The 21,584-nt window shown below is 37.7% G+C and overlaps 1 protein-coding gene across 9 annotated transcripts in view; it reads left to right on the forward strand.

Moving 5' to 3' along the window:
- MMD (monocyte to macrophage differentiation associated) overlaps positions 1 to 14,404 on the forward strand; it is a 106,259-nt gene extending 91,855 nt beyond the window's left edge. For 8 of the 9 annotated variants that reach the window (XM_056816556.1, XM_056816557.1, XM_056816558.1 and 5 more), the window contains one exon: positions 3,499 to 5,459. In XM_056816556.1, coding sequence (XP_056672534.1) covers positions 3,499 to 3,699 — 201 coding nt within the window. In that variant the 3' untranslated portion in view covers positions 3,700 to 5,459. Of the gene's footprint in view, positions 1 to 3,498; positions 5,460 to 12,417 lie in introns of those variants that run through there. The other variant, XM_056816560.1, reaches the window with a different exon arrangement.
- The last annotated feature ends 7,180 nt before the right edge of the window (positions 14,405 to 21,584 follow it).

Here is a 21,584-nt window from a genome sequence, read left to right on the forward strand (position 1 = left end):
TGGGTGCTTGGACTGGAGGCCTTGAGACTGTTTCTCCATTTTGGTCATGTGAGTGATAGGGACTGATCTCTTTTCTTTGCCTCAGCTATCTAAGGGCTTGGGCCTTTGGCCCAGTTAAGCAGAGGGGGTATTTAAGCCCTATTCCCTTCTCTCCCCTTTCTCTTTCCCTCTCTCTCTCTCTCTCTCTCCCTCTCCCTCTCCCTCTCCCTCTCTCCCTCTAATGCCTTTCTTCCTTCTATTAGTAATTAAAAACTCCATAAAAGGTTGACTGCTGACTTAAGTTTTCATTTAGGAATTACATAGCTGAATTCCTTGGTGACCTTAAATTAATATATATCAGTCTTTTAATGTGATTTCCATGTCACAGTATTTCTGCTCCTGCAGTTCTTGCTCTGGATGTGGACAGCATTCTTTCTCATAAATTCCTCTGGATTATCCTGGATCACTGCATTACTGTTAGTAGAGAAGTCCATTACGTTTGATTGTAACACAGTGTATCAGTCTCTGTACAATGCTCTCCTGGATCTGCTCCTTTCACTCTGCATCACTTCCTGGAGGTTGTTCCAATTACTATGGGATTCCTCCAGTTCATTATTCCTTTCAGCACAATAATATTCCATCAACAACAGATACCACAATTTGTTCAGCCATTCCCCAATCGGTGGACACCCCCTCATTTTTCAATTTTTTGACACCACAAAGAGCAGAATATAGTTTTTCATTTCTCCCCATAGTTATGGCCTGATCAGGAAAATCATGCCTGTAACTTCAGTTGAGTCATGTATATCCTCATGAATACGCAGGAAATAGTGCAGTTGCCACCGAAGGCAGAATTTTCTCAGCCACCTTAAAAGTAGAAGTTCTGTTTGTTTTGGGGGACAGGAAGGGTTGGGGGGGCTGGTGAAAGAAGGGAAGCATTTACTAAAAACTCTTGTTAGGTGCAAAAGCACTATATTAAGCACTGGAGACATTTAAATAGAAAAGGAAAGATTGGGCTGGAGGACAGATGGGGAAAATCTCATGGTCGTTCCTCAATGCCTCTTCTGTGGTATCTTTTCCAGCAATAAAATCCTATCCATTTCTGAGGTTGAACTAATCTGCAGTACCAAAGGCTGTGGTAGCATGTACTGTCTCTTCTGAGTTACCCGTAGCTGTGGCTCTCGCATCTGAAGGAAGTCACCAGGCCACATCTCCCTAGGGCTTCCTGCCCCGGACGATGGCTGAGGCCACTGAGCTGAAAGCAGTGCTATTGCTAATGCCCATTGGTTCAGGGTCCTGGGCTGTCTCCATCAGGGCCTGAGTGGGGTGGTGGTGGTTTGACTCTGCTGGCACATATTGCCTCTTCCCTTCCTCAGGGCACTTTGCTGGGGTGGTTTTAGAAGGGTGTAGAGTCTATTTTTATAGGGTTTTCTAAAAGCATTTCTCTTTGAACTCCTGACTTTGTAGGAGTACTTGATTCATCTGGCTCTCTGAACACATATCATTTGAGGTTGAAGGTTAGAAGGGGGGGAAAAACAAAGAAATCTGGTATGAATCTGCTTTGAAGGAGCTCTTAGGACACCTAAAGTACCAAGCTAGGGCAAACCGCATGCATAAGGGCAGCAATCTTTATAACAGAAATTTTCCTTTATAATCATAACTGGTATAATCTGTTCCATGTGCAGTATCTGAATATAGAACTGTCAACCAGAGATTTCCACTGCATTCATTACAATAATTGGTGTTGATATTGCTGACCCTAAGGTTCAGTGTAGTTTTCTGTAATGCCTTTGAATTCACCCAAAAGGAAAAAAAAAACTAATATAAATATTCTCTATGGTTTTGGTCTTTAGTGTATTTTTAAAACCCTTACTTTCTGTTTTAGAGTCAATACTAAGTATTGACTCCAAGGCACAGGAGCAGCAAGGGCTAAGCAGTTGGGGTTAAGTGACTTTCCCAGGGTCACACAGCTAGAAAGTGTCTAGGCCAGGTTTTGAACCCAGAATCTCCTGTCTCCAGTCCTGGCTCTCTATCCACTGAGACACATAGCTGCCCCTCTAGTTAGTGTATTCTAAAAATTGTATTCTGTCTTTGAGAATTAGGGGTCTATAGCTAGTATATTCAATTATGTTTGTTAAATCAAAATTAAGGACTAAGTAGACCACCCTACTCTCTGCTTTGGTGGCGATGGACTCTATTAGCAGAATATCATGGGAGGCATCCTATTGTATGCCATTTGGGGGACTAGCCAGAAAGAAGGCTATGTGAAGTTGAAGAGTGTAGGTAAGGTGTCTGGTCGGAACCAAGGCCAAGGTCTTATTTACAAGAGTTCTGTTCATGTTATTTACTGTATGTGGTAGAAGAGAAGCTGGATTTTCAAAACCATGGAGCATGGTGCCGTATTTAAAACAGGATGCCAGTGTCTGATGAGACTAGTTTGTCCAGTGCATATATATTTCTCAGAACAAAATACAATTCAGCAGTATCTATTGTCTCCTGTGTGGGAAGCCCTGTGGAGCCTGCTGGAAGAGATAAAGTTTAGATCAGACACCCTCTTGTGCTTTTATGAAGCTCAGAGTCTCAGAATGAGTTAATGACAACTTTTGGTGTGTTTTTGGAGGGGCTTGGGATTTGGGTTGGCTTTGGGAGGTGGATTTTTTGTTTGTTTGTTTACTTTTGGAAGGGAGAGGTTAAATGAGAGGTCCAGGTCCAACTACAGTATTATGTGAGGTCCAAGAAGGCAACAATCGTCACCAACCAGTGGAGGAGGGGCGGGCATTTGACTTAGACTTTAAAGGCTTATAGGAATTCAGCAGGAGGAGGTGGAGGTGTCCCAGGCAGAGATAGCAGAGGGAGCAATGGCATGAGGGTAGGAAGGTATAAAGTATACCTTGGAAAGGTATGACAAGAAGTTCAGTTTGGCTGGAGCACAGAACACACGAAGTGAATTGTGAGAGCATCGCTTTGGAGTTGCTGCACAAAAGCAGAGTAGAGTTTCATCAGATCAGAACCAAGACTGCAAAGTGATAACTGATTAGACCTGGGTTATGTAAAGATTAAAAATTGGGGGGGGGGGGAAGCTGGCAGGTAGAAATAAGTTTCTCTCTGCAAGGAGTATTCGATTTTTAGAGTTTTATTAAAGGTTGAGAATTTTAAAAAATACAAGTAAGAAAGGCACGTGCTAGGTGGGCCGAGAGGCCCAATTCAATTTCACTCACATCATGAGAGACGCATCTGCTCCAAAGCAGAAGTAGAAAAGAGGACCTCAGTAGGCGGAGAACTCCTTTAAATAATAATTTGCTCTCAGCCCAGGTGAGAATTCAGTGAGATTAAAAGCATTCTGGGAAAGTGGAGTAAGGACTTCTGGGGCTTGAAGTCCCGGATTCAAGTCTCCATTTTTACATTTACTGAGTTCTGAAACTAGAACTCTTCATTCAAACTTTCAGTAACTTTGAAATAATACCAGATAGTTCCTACAATTATAGTAATTAATGTTGAAACTTCTTCTTCCTCTGACAGAATAACACTGATGGGCTACAAGAACTTGCCTACGGAGGCATAATTTATTGCTTAGGAGTCGTGTTCTTCAAAAGTGATGGCATCATTCCATTCGCCCATGCCATTTGGCACCTTTTTGTGGCCACAGCAGCAGCAGTACATTACTATGCCATTTGGAAATACCTTTACCGAAGTCCTACAGACTTTATCCGACACTTATGATCAAACCTGTGCTAGGTCTCCAAACCAGTATTACTTCAGTTGTGGAATGGGAGTGGAGGAGAGCAGACCACTGCACAGAAAGAAAAAAAAAACTGCACTGACTTTGCTAGATTTTTTAAAAAATACAATTACTGTGAACTGAAATTATGATCTATGTTGGGTGGGTTCCTCCCCTCAGCAAAAAAGATACTGTATTAATTGTCTATTGCATTCCACCCTCATGAAATACTCTGTATAGAATGGCCAATGAATATTTACAAATGAGAATTTTGTATTTTAATCTTATCAATTTTACTGCATGGATTTTCTAAATTAGTAAGTTAAGATGTAAGAAGTCAGTGCTTAAGTGCAATAACAAATTCTTTTTTTCTTTTTAAAAAATAATTTCTACCACTTTATCCATTAGCTTTGGGAAGAATCATGGATAGAACTCCGACTACTTTTTTTGCCATGTTTCATTGTGGCATAATGTGGTTATTTTTAAATGAAAACTTTAGGTTTTTGTAAATTTTTTAAAGAATTTCATTGATAAGACATCTATGCAGTTATTCATTCATCTAGGTTGCAAATCTTTGCAACCAGCAGTCAACATTCCACATACTGATAAACATTTTACCTCTTCTAGCAATTTTATTATGTCAAATAATTGCCAATTTTTTTAAAACTACAGATTCAAAACTTGCCTGCCAACCTATATCTATGAATTCAATGCTGCTTCAGACACTTGACCTAATGTAGTCTCCTAGTATTGGAAAAATTCTTTTGACTTGATTAGCTTTTATGGAGACTTGACTCTCCCTCTGCCTTTATCACCATTACTTCAGGGATTGATCCTTTGGATGATGATGGATAGGGGACTTTTACATCAGGTCAGTATTCATGGGTTTGGGTTAACCATCAGTTGAAAATCCTTGAAGATTATGATGGAATTAAATTGGTCCTTGCCTAAGCCAATGTAGTTCAGCATTAGTATTGACTCTCTCTTCCCATTTGAAATTTGAGAATTTGCTTTGTATGATTAGATGCGTCAATTCATTCACACTCCTGTCTTTCAATATTCTTTCCCTTTTCCTCTTATTAAAAGTATTTGAACATTATGGGATTGGAAATCATGAGCCCAGAACCCATGTTTCCACTCCTGGGTCAATGTCATGGTGATAGCGTGTTTAGCATGTTATTGTATCCTGTCTTAATCTCCTATCAATGTCTTATATTAAGATTGATACTCTTGTTGCTTCCTTCACTTGGTATTTCGTGTTGCTATTTTTAATAATGAAACAACCTCTTGCCTTCAGCATTGATTCCAGGTATTGCCTGTTTTCCATGAATGGGCCCGATCAGTGAGAATTACTTAATGTTGATAACCTACTTTAGGCTCACTAATATGGTCAATTTTAATTTTTTTCTTGGTGTGGGCTTCAAAGGGGATAAATTTTGTCATTATTTTAATAAGTTAAAAACTCTGCACATTTGTGTGAATTATGTGGGAAAGAATGAGCAGAAGATCTCTAGAGTATTAGGTGGTAAACAAAACTACATGATCTGAAGCAGGCCCCAGTCCCAGCAACCACAGACCACTCTTTTGTATGCATGATTCTCATACATCTGGATGCCTGATTTCTTCCTGTGTACATTTGTTTTAATATATTACTGTTTTTGTGGGTTCCTTTACTCTGTTCAAAAGTAGCACTGTCAAAAACCACTAAAACTTATGGAAAATCCTGCTGTAGTCTTGAATAAAACTGTAATTTGGATTTGTCCCATTGTCTCTAAGTTAGCTCAATGCCAAAATGAAGGATTTGCTTTTTTTTTAAAACTTTGAGTTCATGTAGAATTTATAATTCTCATTCTAGTCCTCTCTGTTTCAATAATCAGCATGAGGGGGAAAATAAATACTCTACTGTTTGGAACTTCCCAATATCCTTTTGAATAATTGAAATGGTATCTTCAATGAATACTTATCAATAGGCATTTTCATCCAGCAGCTACTTAAGGGAAATTGTAGATAATGGTTTGGTGCCCTTTAGTCAAGGAAGCTTTTCATATAAAGATATTTGATATATCAGGAGGCCCATGTCATAAGAGGCTGCCTTGCTAAGCAGAGAAAGGAATTTTAACCAAAATGCTAGCAAATGTGTGTGTGTGCGCTCAAGGACAGCCCTATAACTTGGGATCACTTCAATTCTCACTCAACACTAAATTTTCCTGGAAAATATTTTGCTTTTCTTTTTTCTTTTTTTAAAGTATTTTGGACCACATGCATACAACACTGATGCCAATATCTAAGCGGGCCCTCATTGACCTGTCAGGACTGTTACCTCTTCCCAGCTTACTTGAGATTAAGGATTTGCCTGGATTCAGATTAACTGGGAAATTCATAATAATGTCAGGGTCTCTCCTGGGATTATCAGATTTGATTCTTCAATATAAATAAGTTTGTTCTGTAAGATAGCCAGAAAAGTACTACCAAAATTCATTATAAGAACCAGCATGGCCTTCTGACTTCCTAAGTCCTTCCTGCCTGCCTGTCACAATGGCACTTAGATTTCAGAATGAATAGGAACATTCACTTTCTACTTAAAGTAACCTTGGTCTTAGGCCCAAATTCATCAAGTAAAGCCTTTGACTCATTACAAAAGTTTGACACTTTTCACAACCTGTTATCTGCAGAGCCTCTTTGGCTCTAATAACATTTGTTATATTATTCCTCCAGGTATTCATTTGCCACCTAAAGTGTTTTCTTATCTACCTCTTTGAGGAACAAAAAATGTTCTCAGAAAATGTGTGAGGAATCTGTATCATTTATTAGATTGGAATTTCAACATAAATGGAGTTACTCTGGTGCTATTGGGGTTCCTCTATTATTTGCCTTCACTTTTAGCAAAGATTGTGTAGTCTGTAGGTTAAAGAACTGGCCTGGAAACCCTGATGTAAGAAATAATAGAAGAGAAGAAAATCAGATCACTCACATTAAAGATGAAATGGTTGAATTTGAATAATGGAAGACTGTATTCAGCACTTACCAGAAACCACAGAAAGGAATAGAATAATGTGTTCTAAAGAGCAAAGGAGCTCAGGACAATTCAAAGCAGCTTACTCTGCAAACCTAATTATTAATCTTAAAAGATGAATGTTCTATAATAGAGGCATTTAAAAAAATTCATGCCCCTCCAAAAAAAATAGGCATGAGAAATTATTCCCTTTGCAAACACCCAGAAAACAGAAAATACAAGAAAGGTCAGTACTGTGTAAGAGACAAAATTATTCTCAGAGAAAGTGGGAGGTGAGGAATAGACTAGAAAGAGAAAGCTAAAGAGCTAGAAAGCAATAACAACAAAACCGGAATAAAAATGAAAGTGGAACTTAGATAGAAATGATGATGAAGGAAGCTCATGGTCTAAACCTATATCTGCCCAGCCTCCAAGTGAATTGATGTTTTTATGGTGGGGGCCACTAAACTGAAATTGGAAGGGTGCATAAAAGAGGGAGTAAGGAGATAGAGGGCAAAGTATAATGTACTCCAATCAAATCAATGGTAATTAGTGAGGGAAATTTTTTATTATCTCTCAGAGAGGAATGATAATAGAATAATGGATGATATAGCAGAGGGAGGACTGGAGGAAAGAGGAAAATGTTAATTTGGAGGTGGGAAGAGGACACTCCTATGGTAGAAGAAATGGATTCCATAATGGTGATAGGAACCTTAAAATAGTTGTAATCTTCAGGCATCTGTTTAGAGAGACCACTATCTCATAGAGCATTGTGTCTCCATCTATAGCATCCAACCTGTAGATAAGGGGAACTAGAGCTTCTGGAGACTACCAGAAAATGGGGAGGAGTAGAAAGAGAATTTTAATTAATTGAAGAGAAAAGAGGAGAATTTGATAAATAGATAAAAAAAGAAGAAAAAATAGAATTAATAAAATAAAACACCAAAACTTTGAAAAGAGGTGACAAGTAAAAGAGAGCAGTGTTTTGGGGGAGAGGAAACAAGCCTATGGGAACAAAGTTGGATTGAAGTAGATTTATTGGAGATTAGATAACAAAATTCTATAATATCCTGCTTATGAGAAACACACTAAAAAGAAATGACATGCATAGAATAAAAATGGGGACTGGAATAAAATTTACTATACATCAGGTAAATCCAAAAAATTAGGAGCTGTAATCATGCTATCACACAAAGCAAAAGCAAAATTTACAATGTAAATAGATAAAAAAGGAAATTATATTATGCTGAAAGGGGACCATGTAACAATACACTGTCATTAATATTAAACTCATGCTCCAAATGCAATGGCATCTAAATTCATAAGGAAAAAAATTAGCTAAAATAAAACATATAAAAACATGATAATTTTAGGAGACTTTAATACTCTTTCAGTTTGGGGGACGAGGAACTAAGGAAGATAACCAAAACAGAAATATAAAATTAGTGAGTTTCTAGACAAATTAGTTAAAAGACAAGGCACTTCTAAATAGTCTTGCTATAGAACATTTATTTCTCAACACCTCATGTCACTTTTACAGAAATTAACTATTGAAACACAAAAAATACTACAAATGAATGTAAGATGACAGATATAATAAACAAATCATTTATAATAAGACCACAATAAAAACTAATCAATTCAAAGGCACAAAAGACATAGACCCAAATGGAGATTTTAAAAGGAAATAACTACAAAAGGGTACGTCAAAGGAAAAATTACAAGAATTATGTGAAAGAAAATAAGAATGATGAAATAACATCAAAATTTGGGGGATGCAGCTGAAGTAGTTCTTAGGGTAGAAATTATATCCCTGTATGTATCCATTAATAATATAAAAAAGGAATTAATTAATTGAATGCATTTTTAAAAGTTATAAAACCAACAAAATGAACCTAAAGCAGCACAAGAGATGAGACATTAAAAATTAGAGGAGAAATAAATTGGAATAGAAAGGATAAAACTGAAAACTGGGTTTCTTTGAAAACATGATAAAATTGATAAGCCTTTCTCTAACCTGTTTAAGAATAGGAAAATCAAATGAAGAAGGTGTAATCACCAAAAAAAAGAACAAAGCAAAAGAATGATCACAACCTGTTTTGTAGTTAAATGTTAACAAAATTGAGAACATTCAAGACATAAATGCTAATAAAAATATACCCCAATTAATAGAAAACAAAATAGAGAATTTAAATTGTCTAATCTGAGGAAAAGGAAATAAAAGTAGCTGTAAAGGAACAACTAAATTTTTTTTTAAAAATCTGTTCCTGATGGATTCATAGAATTCCACCTAACATTTATTTTTATTTTTGTTATTTTTAATATTAGCCAACTATCAATAAACATTTATTAAGTGCCTATGTACCAGATAACTATGTCAAGTGCTAGGGGACACACATAAGAAAAAAGACAGTCCCTGCTCTCAAGGAGTTTACAGTCTAATGGATGAAGATAATACATGAAAGGGGCTACACATGTGTCACTACACATGGTATATCGAACCTTTTTGTCCCTCCAGTAATGTTTTATTATATTGTTTTTCCAATTACATATTGAAATAATTTTTAACATTTGTTTTCTGCAATTTTATGATCAAAATTCTCTCCCCTATGAGAAAGAACACTATCCACATGCAGAGGAAAAACTGTGGGAGCCAAAACACAGAAGGAAAACAACTGCTTGATCACAAGGGTTGATAAGGATATGTTTCAGGATGTAGACTCTATAAACGATCACCCAAGTGCAAATATCAATAATATGGAAATAGGTCCAGATCAATGACGCATGTAAAACCCAGAGGAATTGCGTGTCAGCTACGGGAGGAGGGTTAGGGAGAGGTCAGGGAAAGAACATAAATCTTGTAACCATGGGAAAGAAAATCTAAATTAATTAATTAAATAAAATTTTCCAAAACTTAAAAAAAAAAATAAAAGAATGGTATGTTTGAATTTGGAAAAAAAAAATTCTCTCCCTCCCTCTCTCCCCTCTTCCTTCTCCAAGAGGGTAAGCAATTTGATATAGGTTATACACATGCTATCATGAAGTACATATTTCCATATTCTTCATGTTTTCAAAGAAGACATCACACATACAAGAAAAAAATTTATGAAGGAAAAAAAGGGGGAAATGGTCTGCTTCAACATGCATTCATGCTGGTGAACTTTTCATCGTGAGTCCTTTGGAGTTGTCTTACATCATTGTATTGCTGAGAATAGCCAAGTCCTTCACTGTTCATCATCATACAATATTACTGTTACTATATATTGATTGTTCTCCTGGTTTTGTTCACTTCACTCTGCATCTGTTCATATATTTCAAGGGTTTTTTTTTTAATTGCCCTTCTCATCATTTCTTATGGCAAAATAGTATTCCAGTATAATCATACCACAACTCAGCCGTTCCCTAATTGATAAACATGCTCTCATCAGTTTCAATTCTTTGACACCACAAAAAAAGCTGCTATAAATATTTTATATATAATATAATGTAATGTATATATATATATTTTTTTTTAAACCCTTACCTTCTGTCTTGGAATTAACACTGTGTAATGGTTCCAAGGCAGAAGAGTGGTAAGGGCTAGGCAATGCTGGTTAAGTGACTTGCCCAAGGTCACACAGCTGGGGAGTGTCTAGGGTCAGATTTGAACCCAGGACCTCCCAACTCTAGGCCTGGCTCTCAATCCACTGAGCCACACAGCTGCCCCCTAATATAGTATATAGGATATAAGTATAAATAGATCCTTTTCTCCTTTCTTTGATCTAGTAGTAGTCTTGCCAAGTCAAAGAGTATGTACAGTTTGATAGCCCATTGGGCGTGATTGCAAACTCTTTGGAATAGCTAGATCAGTTCACAACTCCATCAACAATGTATTCATGTTCCAATTTTCCTACATCCCCTCCAACATTTATCATTTTCCTTTTAATTTTTTAATTCACATTTCTCTGATCAATAGTGACTTGGAACACTATAGACAGCTTTGATTTCTTCGATTAAGAACTGCTTGTTCATATCCTCTGACCACTTATCAACTGAAGAATGATTCATATTCTTATAGATTTGACTTTCAATTCTCTACATATTTAAGAAATGAGGCCTTCATCACAGATATTTGCTATACAAATTTCCCCCCAGTTTTCTGTTTTCCTTCTATTCATGGTGGCATTGATTTAATTTATGCAAAACCTTTTCAATTTAATGTTGTCAGAGTTATCCATTTTACATATCGGGCTATTCTCTATATCTCATTTGGCTATAAATTCTTCCTTTATCCATAGGTCTGGTAGATAAACTATTCTTTGTTCCTTATCAAACTTTTAAAAAATAGTGAATACCAATATTATATAAATTACCTCAAAAAACTGAGAAATAAAGCATTCTACCAGATTTCTTTTATAAGGCAAATAATCCTATAATATAAAACTATAGCCTCAAATCATTAACAAATATTAATTCAAAAAAATTAAGTAAAATCGAGAATAATGATTAATCCAAGAAATTATGGCCAAGTTGGACTTATATAAGTGAGGTAAGAATGGTTTGACATGAGGGGAAAAATCAACACAAGTAATTCTATATATTGTATATATATATGTGTGTGTACATATTATATATATGAAGATAGAGATATAAATATAAATATACATACATATCTATATATACAGAACCACATGATTATCTCATTAGATGCAGGAAAAGCCTTTGACAAAATATAGTACTCGTTTATATGAAAAAAACAAAACCCTACAAACTATAGGCATAAAGGAACTTTTTAGAAAAATATCATAAAAAGTACCTAAAGCCAAAAACATCATGCAATGGGGTTTTTCCTAATAAATTCATGTGTAAAGCAAGCATGTTCATTCTATTACTTAGTATAGTTCTAAAAACAATCGCAACAAAATAATAAAAAGAAGTTTAAAATAGCCAAATGGGAGATAAATCTATTCCTAATAGCCACGAAATAGCACAGTGAGTAGAATGCTGGGTCTGGAGTAAGGAAAATCTGAATTCCAAAAAAGCTTCAGACACTAGCCATGTGACCAGGGCAAATCAGTTAACCTCTCTTTGTCTCAGTTTCTTCTTCTCTAAAGTAGGGATAATAATAGCATCTACCTCCCAAGGTGATTGTGAGGATCAAATAAGATAATTGGAAAGCACATAGTAGACTATCTGACACATAGTAACATATAAATGTTATTTTTGATGAATTTTCCTAGAAAACCCCAGCGAATCAACAGAAATATTAATGAAATAGCAGCTTTGGCAGATCAGTAGGCTACAAAATAACCCCTCAAAGCCAGCAGCATTCCTATATAATTACTAAATTTAAGAGGTAATAATGTAAAGGGAGATCCCATTCAAAATAACTACAAAATTCATGAAATATTTGGGGATCAGTTTATCAACATACACAAAATACTTGTATAGATTCAATTACAGCATGTTCTCTAAAGAAATAAAGAACAATTTAAATAGCTGGAGGAATGTTCAGGGCTCATAGTTGGCCCAAGCCAACATAATATAAATGGGAGCACTGCCGGTTAATTTACAGTTTTAATTCTATCCCGAACTGTTGGTGCTCTTCAGAACCCTTATCACCATTCTGGAAAGCAATTTAGAATTTTACAAATAAAGTGAGATCCAGAGATTTTATACTAGGCAAAAAAAAAAAAGGCCATTGATAAAAAATATGCACCAAAATATTTTTAATGGCACTTTTTTGTAGGTAGCAAAGAACTGGCAACAAAGTAGTTGCCCATCATTTGAGGAATGGCTAAACAAATTGTGGAACTTGAATATATGAAATACTACTGTTCTGAAAAAAAAACAATGAGTGTGATGAATATGGAGAAATATGGAAAAAACTTACTCCAACTGAAGAAGGAAGCAGAGCCAAGAAAGCAAACTACCCAGTGATAACATAATGTAAATGGAAAGAACCACTGTGAGAAATAGCTCTGTTAACATTGCAGAATTATCAAGAACAAAGAAGCCCCAAAGACAGATTTGAAGATTCGCCTCCCTCACTCCTTTCCAGTGGCTGCAGTTCCATGAGAATGGAATACTATATATGTTTTTGCATAGTTTTGATGTATTGCTCAACTTTGCTATGTTTTTTTTTCCTCTAAAAATGTAGCTTACCAGGCATATTAGCATCTTGGAAATGTAATTGATGTATTAATATTGTATCTTATGTATTCATTTACCAGACTCATGGTCAGGTTGCTCATTGACCCCACATTGGGCGCCAAGTGATGGAACTGCCTGCAGTCCCTACCCAGTGTACTAGTGGGTGGTGACCTGAGAAGGAGAATGGAGGCTAAAGGAAAATGGATGAATAGATAATAGTGATACAGGGAGAAAAGCAGGAATAAATACTCAAAGACAACAAATTAAAACACGTGGGGAGTCGTGAGCTCCGGTAATATTTCTCATGGGCAAGAAAGCCAGAGGATTAATGAGCAGTATGGGGGCAATAGCTTTTCGAGAACCAAGTGGACATGAGGAGCAATAGAAGCTAGAGCGACAAGAGGATCCAGAACAGTTAGAAGATCAAGAGAGGCAAGAGGGAGCCTCACACATGTTCCCCAACTTTTATTGAAGATTTTAGGAATGTGGAGTGGGAGATAATTATTGAATACGTGACATGGCATAGGTTTTAACATTGGTTGAATTGACAATCATGAAATCAAAAAGGAGGAGATTAATCCAAAATGCACCTTGGAAAGAAATGTGGTCCGACAAGGTGTGAGCTAGGACACTGTGGCCGGTAATGCCCTGCTCAGGAATTCTCTTGTCCTTTGGAATGCAGATTCGTCCATACCATGATCAATAAGTAACCTGACCATGAGTCTGGTAAATGAATACATAAGATACAATATCAATACATCAATTACATTTCCAAGATGCCTGGTATGCTACAAAAAAAAAAAATCCTTTGTAATAGCTTTAGTTTTCTTCAAAGGGCAAGAAATTGAGGCAATGCAAAAAAAAAAAAAGCTATCAAAAAAAATTTTTAAGAAGATCAGAGAGTTTTCTTCACTGCCCTGAAATCCCTCACTCAGAAATTGCCACAAAGCATGAAGCTGCACTGCCTTCTGAAACGAGTCTTTGTTTTCTTGTTATTATGTGAGGGCAGAGAAGCAATTGTGGCCTTGAGTCTGCTGGTTATTTCTTTGCTTATCTTTTATTATTGAGCAGTTTGAATTTGCTCTGGCCTGGAATATGCAATTCCCATGCTAGTAGGGGAAAAAACCCACACACCAAAAACCTCTGATTTCATTTGCTTTAAATAGATGGATCTGGCTGTACAGAACTGCCTCGTGCCTGAAAAGCTGGGTCTGGGTTTAACATCTGTCAATGGAACTCTACTCTGAATTCAGTAAGAGATCTCACTATTTAAAATAAACTTATGACAAATCCTGTTGTGAGAGGAAGCATCTTTTTTGCTATGTAAATAAATAATCTACTCATTTTTTAATTTCATTTTTCTTTCTAGGATCAAAGATTTAGAACTGGTAGGAGCAATCTTAGCTAACACGGAATATTTATTTGAGGAGTTCCTTTCCCCTCTCCTGCTGTCATGACTAACTCTTCATGACCCCTTTTTGGGAGTTTTCTTGGCCAAGAAACTGGGGTGGTCTGTCATTTCCTTCTCTGGTTCATTTACAAATGAGGAAACTGAGGCAAGCAGGGCTAAGTGACTTGTCCAGGGTCACACAGCTGGGAAGTGTCTGAGGCCAGATTTGAACCCAGGACCTCCCATCTCTAGGCCTGACTCTCAATCCACTGAGCGACCCAGCGCCCCCCCCCCCCCTATTTATCTTGTTGATTGTCAAGTCTTAAGAAAGTAGTGGAGAAAATGTTAATCATGCAGGTTAAACTTCAAGGAATATTCTTTGTGCATTCCCTCTCCCATCTCAAGCTGATTGTTAAACATTTACTGGCACACCGCCATCTTGAAATATTTGAAGGCTTAGCCCTTGGAAGAGGAGTTGGAATGGTTTTCTTTTACCCCAGATGGCAGAACTAGGATCAATCAGTAGAACTTCTCAATGTCTGTTAAAGCCTTGATATAAAGACAAACTTACTAACAATGAGAGCTATCTAAGAGGGCAGAGAAGTAGAATAATGGAGAGTTTGGAATCAGGGATACTCAAGTTCAAATCTGGTCATAAGACACTTAATAGCTATGTGACCCTGGGCAAGTCACATAATCCTATTTGCCTCAGTTTCCTCATCTATAAAATGAGCTGGAGAAAGAAATGGCAAACAGTTCCAATATCTCTGCCAAAAAGAACCCAAATTGGGGGGGGGGGGGACAGCTGGGTAGCTCAGTGAATTGAGAGCCAGGCCTAGAGACAGGAGGTCCTGGGTTCAAATCTGATCTCAGATACTTCCCACCTGTGTGACCCTGGACAAGTCACTTAACCCCCATTGCCTAGCCTTTACCACTCTTCTACCTTGGAGCCAATACATATTGATTCCAAGAAGGAAGGTAAGGGTTAAAAAAAAAAAGAAAAAGAAAGGAAAACCCCAAATTGGGGGCAAGAAGAGTTGGACATGACTGAACTGAAAAAACAGAATGGGCTGCTTTGGGAGGTAATGAGTTTCCCATCACTGGTGGTATCAAATGAAATCTGGATGACCATCTTTCAGGATTATGGTAAAGAGGATATTCTAATTCAAGGAGGTGTTGGACTGGATGGCCTCTGAGGTTGTTTCCACCACTAAGATTCTGTGATTAAATCCTCCAGGGTAATTTTCAGGGTTTGTCTTTATGGTATCTGTGTGTAAACCTGGATTCTAGCCCAGTTCTCCCATTACTTTACACCGTGAGCCTGCAAGCAGGGATTCTCTAATGAATGGTATTTGGATCCCTAACACTTAGCGTAGTCCCTGGTGCATCGATTAATGGATGTAAATATTGTTCCTGTTCTACAGTTAATGCTTCAAGAGCCTCGGATAGCTAAAGCCATGCTGGAGGATTTCAGCAATGATTTCACTACTGGGCAGGGAGCTTGGGGTCATTTGGCACATCTCTGGTAATACTTTTCTCTTCCACTCAGTCAGCCACTCTCCTCAGAAATAAAGTGCTATGTAACCATGGGAAAATATTCTAAATTAATTAATTAAATAAAAGTTTTCAATTAAAAAAAGAAAGTGCTAAACATCTTCTCATTCACCAGAACAAAGCATTATTAGTAAGGCCAACATGCTGATTTTTTATTGTGAGTAGGAAATTTTTAGGCATAATCTGCTTATTCCAAATACCTTTTTTTTTTTTAGCGTGAAAAATAGAAACTTGAGAACAGACAGATACACAGGTGTAAAATCCCAGAACCACACGTTTAGAAAGAACTTTGGACTCTGTGGGGTTCAGCCTATATAATTACAGGTGACACAGTGGATAGAGCACTATACCTCGAGTCAGGAAGATCCAAGCTCATATGTGACCTTAGATATTATATGACCCTGGACAAGTCACTTAACATCTGTCTGCCTCTGTTTCTTCCTCTGTAAAATGGGGATAATAATAACAACACTGTTACCTACTTCCCAGGATTGTTGGAAGGAGCAAATGAACTACTTCAAACCTTAAAGCTGTGACAGAGGCTGGCACTAAAGTAAAAGTGCCAGGCTGAAGAGTGTGTGAAACTGATCACCTTGATGGGGGAGGGGCCCAGGAGAGGGGGAGTTTGGAGGAGGAGAAGACTGGCTGGGAGAGGAGTTGCTCTCTCAGTCTTGAGAAGCTGAAGACAGAAAGTGGGAAAAGACTTTCTCCTGAGGGTTACCCACTTTTCGTGCTGTTGATTGGAAATCTTTCCCCCCAACACTTCCTAATTGAAGGGACTTTCGGAAGAGAAACCTGAGCAGACTTTACCTCAGCTCCTGTTGTGCAGGGGGGAGTCAACCTGACTTTCTCTCAGGGGGCTCAGGCTGCCAAAGCCTGAGTTCTCCCCAAACTCAAGGAGGAAAGGGAAAGGGTTTAGATAGACAGGGACCCCTTTCCCCACTTTTCTTTTCCTATTTTTTACTGCCAGTTATTCCTTTGTATTATCCTGATTGAGTGGACATTAAAATAATTATCTGTTCCCCAAGCTGTGAACAAACGTGAGTGAACAGATCAAGGGGAGACCCTTTGGTCTCGAGTACTGGAGGGGGGGACAAGAGGGACATGAGCGAATCTGGGAGAGCCAGCCTCTGTCACAAAGCACTATAAGAATTTAGCTATTGTTATTGTTTATTATTATGAAATCCCTTGTGGTACATCCCTGTTATCCAATGTCCATTTGAAGTACTCCTGTGATATAAAACCCACTGCCACCAGGGGGAGATCACACTTCTTCTGAATTCTAATTTTTAAAAAGTTCTAGCCTAAACCTGCCTCTGCAACATTCACCCATTTTTCCTGAACCCCAGACCAAGTAGGACAAACCCAAACCACGTTTCATGAAACGGCCTTTCAAATACTTGATTACAACATTTATATCCCCTTGAAATCTTCTCCAGGTTGACAAAGGCAGTGTGGGAATGATGGAAAGAACACAGGCTTTAGAATTAGAGGACCTGGGTTGAAATCCTATCTCTAATATAAAGAAAAGTTGCTTAGCCTTCTTCTTGACTCAGTTTATTCACCTGTATAATGAAGGGGCTGGACCAAATGGTCTCTAAGGTGCCTTCTAGCTCTAAAGCTGTGAACTTTTTCACTTTTCCCCCAATTAAACCATATTAGATGGAAAACGAGGGGATGTCCATCAATTGGGGAATGGCTGAACAAATTGTGGTATATGTTGGTGATGGAATATTATTGTGCAAAAACGAATAATAAAGTGGAGGAGTTCCATGGAGACTGGAACGACCTCCAGGAAGTGATGCAGAGCGAGAGGAGCAGAACCAGGAGAACATTGTACACAGAGACGGAGACACTGTGGTACAAGAGAACGTAATGGACTTCTCCATTAGTGGCAGTGTAACGCCCCTGCACAATCTGCAGGGATCAAGGAGAAAAAAACACTATCCATAAGCAGAGGACAAACTGAGGGAGTAGAAACACCGAGGAAAAGCAACTGCCTGACTACATTGGCTGAGGGGACATGACAGAAGAAAGACTCTGAGCGAACACTGATGCAAATCCTAACAACATGGCAATGGGTTCGAGTCAAGAACACATATGATACCAGTGGAATCATGCGTCGGCCACGGGGGGTGGGAGGGAGGAAAAGAAAATGATCTTTGTCTTTAATGAAAAATGCATGGAAATGATCAAATAAAATACTATAAAATTTAAAAAAAAAACATATTAGAGATTTTGTGAATGAGTAGACTAGCATCACCACCATAGAGGCATGAGCTCTCTTCTTAATTATCATCTGACTCAGGGACTGAAGTAGGCCACTGTGCTCTAGTGCCAACCCTGAATTTGTTTTCATGTATCATTTATAATGGAACCATCCACTTAGAAGATAAAAAAAATTAGAGATCCAATTTTGTAATTATCAATTAACCCTCTCCCCAATAGAACAATTTCCCCAAATTTCCAAGATTCCCAGACCATCTTTTATCTCTATTTCTTCTTTCTCAGACCCCAAATTTCTTTCCACCTTCCTTCCCATCCTACCTCTGTCTCCTTGTGTCCCTTTCTACATGGAGGACTCATTAGCAGAATAACAACCCATCTCACCCTGACCACACCTTTCTTTAGCTTCCTTATTTTAAGGTTTTTCCAGGTATCTGGGAGATAATAGACTGACAGCTGGGAGTGCAAAGCTGCTGGTTTGCTTGTATAGGAATCAGGACCACGATATTCTTTCTAAACATATAAACATATGGCACTGGCTTAGAGGTCAAAGACTAGCAGCTCTAGTCCCAATTCCATTACCAATTTGCATTTGTAAACTTGGGCAAGTCCCTTCTCCTTCTTCTTCTGGAAAATGTCATAAATTTAGATCCAAAATGGACTTTAGAGACCATCTTATCTGGGGGGCTCTTAACCTGTAGCTATAAAAGAGTGATAATTCTGGTCTTATCTATGTGCTAAAATAATTATGAAGATTGTAATTGATATCAAAGCAGTCTGAGACTATAAAATAGCATATGGCCAAAGGCATTGCAGGAAAAGATAGCGAATGTGAGTTTGGGTTTTACAAATAGGAGGGAGTCTTATCTGAGACAGAAATATAAGGAAACACCCATAGATTATTCCTTGGGGAATGCTTCTAAGTATAAATAGCTCAAGTCTCTCCCCTGAGCCCCATATTACCAAGTGCCTAATGGACACGTCAAACTGGATGTCTAGAAGACAGTTCAAACTTAGCGTGTCCAAAATAGAACTCATTATCTTTCCCCCAAAACCTTTCCCTCTACCCATCTTCTCTGTGTCTATTCAAAACAATAACGTTCTCCCAATCCTCCAAGTTTATAACCTTGGCATTTTCCTAAACTGCTCACTCTCCCTCACCCCATTTATTCAATCGGATGCCAAATCTTATTTCTATGTCCATAATAATTCTCACATCTGATCCTTTCTGTCCTCACACTCATTGTCTCTCTTCTGAACTATTTCAATGGTCTCTCAATTGGTCTCCCTGGCTCATTTCTTCTTCTTCCATATAGCAGCCACAATGATATTTCTTTTTTTATTGAAATTTTTTATTTAATTAATTAATTTCAAATATTTTTCCATGGTTCACAATGATATTTCTTATGGGCAGATCCAGCTCTTTCTTGGGAGCCTGGAATATAGTAAACATTTATATGACTATTGATTAGCAGGTGTATGAAACCTTTTTTTATTATTATTTCTAGAATTTTTTTTTTCTTTTTAAATTCCTTCTAGGGGGTAGCATAGTGTATTGAGAGCCAGATCTGGAGATAAGAGGTCCTGGGTTCAAATCTGGCCTCAGACACTTCCTAGCTATATAATACTGGGCAAATCACTAAATCCCCATTGCCTAGCCCTTACCACTCTTTTGCCTTGGAACCAATACACAGTATTGATTCTAAGATGGAAGAGAAAGGTTTAAAAAATTAAAAGTCCTTCTGAATAGGGATTTTTTCAGGCCTGTAAGCTAGTTTCAAACTTAGTGACCTAGTGACCCCTTCTGGATATCTTGGGAAGAGTCAAAATTCTGAGAGCTGTGTTGTGATATCCCAAACATTTCTATGGATAGATTTAGGGCTAGAAGGGACCTCATTTTATAGTTAAGGAAATTGAGGTCCTCTAGGGCCTGGCTCCAAAGGGTTGACTTGTGCCTAAACCTAACTTTAATCAACCTTGCTGATAAATCTACCACTGGAATCGGTTTTCCATTGTCCACCAGTATAGTCAGTACACATTTATTAAGTATCTGCTATGTTTTAAGTACTGTGCTATACTTTAGGAATAAAAAGAAAGTCCCTGCTCTCAAGGAATTCTCCACCTATGGGAGACACAAGAAATATATACATATATATATATTTATCTTGTATACATATACAAGATAAATTGGAAATAATTGACAAATGGGATTGCATTAGAATGAAAGGGGATCAGGATAAATTTCCTATAGCAAGTGGGATCTTAGAAGAGACTTGAAGGAAGTCAGGGAAACCAGAAAGCAGAGGTGGGAAGGGATCGTATTCCAAGTATGGAGGAAAACCAGGGATAATGCTTGTCAGATGGAATATCTTGTTTAAGGAATAGCCAGAAGGACTGTGATGCTGGATTGAAGAATATGTGGATATCCAGGCAGTTAGTCAGTCAAGAACTATTTACTAAGTACCTACAAGCACTTGGATCTTGGTCAAACATCCAAGATGCCAAGATCATTCACTGCATTCCAGACCATCACCAGCCTTCCTATCTTGCTGCTGGACTTCCTTGACTCTAGAAGAGAGAGTGAGGTTTATGACTGTGCAACTCTGCCTCACTTAAAGCTAATTCATGCACAAGTCAAGACATCACCCATGATATCATTTGTCCTCTTCAAAAACGAAGGATAAACAACAATAGCCACTGAGTGCCTACAAAGTATATGGCCCAAGAGGTGGCTCAGTGGATAAAGAGCCATGCCCAGAGTTGGGAGGACCTGGGTTCAAATGTGATCTCAGATACTTCCTAGCTATGTGATCCTGGGCAAGTCACTTAACCCCAATAGCCTAGCTCTTCTACCTTAGAATCAATACTTAGTGTCAATTTTAAAACAGAAGCTAAAGGGTGTTTTTCATTTGTTTTTTAGTATATGGCACTTAGTACATGTTTGGAATCTAAAGAATTGAAGAAAAAAATGAAGAAATGGTCTACCCTCCCTCAAAGAATTTCCGTGTAATCAGGAAGACATCTATTTAATCATTCATCAAATATTTACCAAGAACCTGTTAAGATTCAGCATTGGATGATGGAAAAATGCAATGCTTGGAATCACAAATTCTGAGTTTGAGTCCTGACTCTAGTATTTACTGATGCTGGGTGTGTGATTTTTGGGAAAATCACTTGACCTCTCCAAAACTATTTCCTTATTTGTAAAAGCATAATGTGAGAAATCACTCACTCAGGCATTGTACTAGGTGCTATGGAGAATACAAAGGTGAAAAAAAAATATGGTCCTTGACCTTAAGTTACTCCCAGCCAAGAGTCAAGGTAAGAAAAATACACAGCCATAAGACAAAATGTAAATACTATAAAAGATGGAACTTAATTATATCCATGATTATCCATTATATCTATTATATTCATGATGCATCCCTCCACTGCTGGATTTGCAAAGGAGATTATGACTCCTTAGATATTATTGTCTCATAAAACAATGAGAAGTAGGAAGCAAAAATATATTTATAGAAAGCTTTCTGTGAGACCCAAAAGACCCAGATAATCTCTAGAACATTTAAAGATGAAACTGAAAGGACAACAAA

Source organism: Monodelphis domestica, chromosome 2, assembly GCF_027887165.1.
Source record: "Monodelphis domestica isolate mMonDom1 chromosome 2, mMonDom1.pri, whole genome shotgun sequence".
Classification (NCBI taxonomy): Eukaryota; Metazoa; Chordata; class Mammalia; order Didelphimorphia; family Didelphidae; genus Monodelphis; species Monodelphis domestica.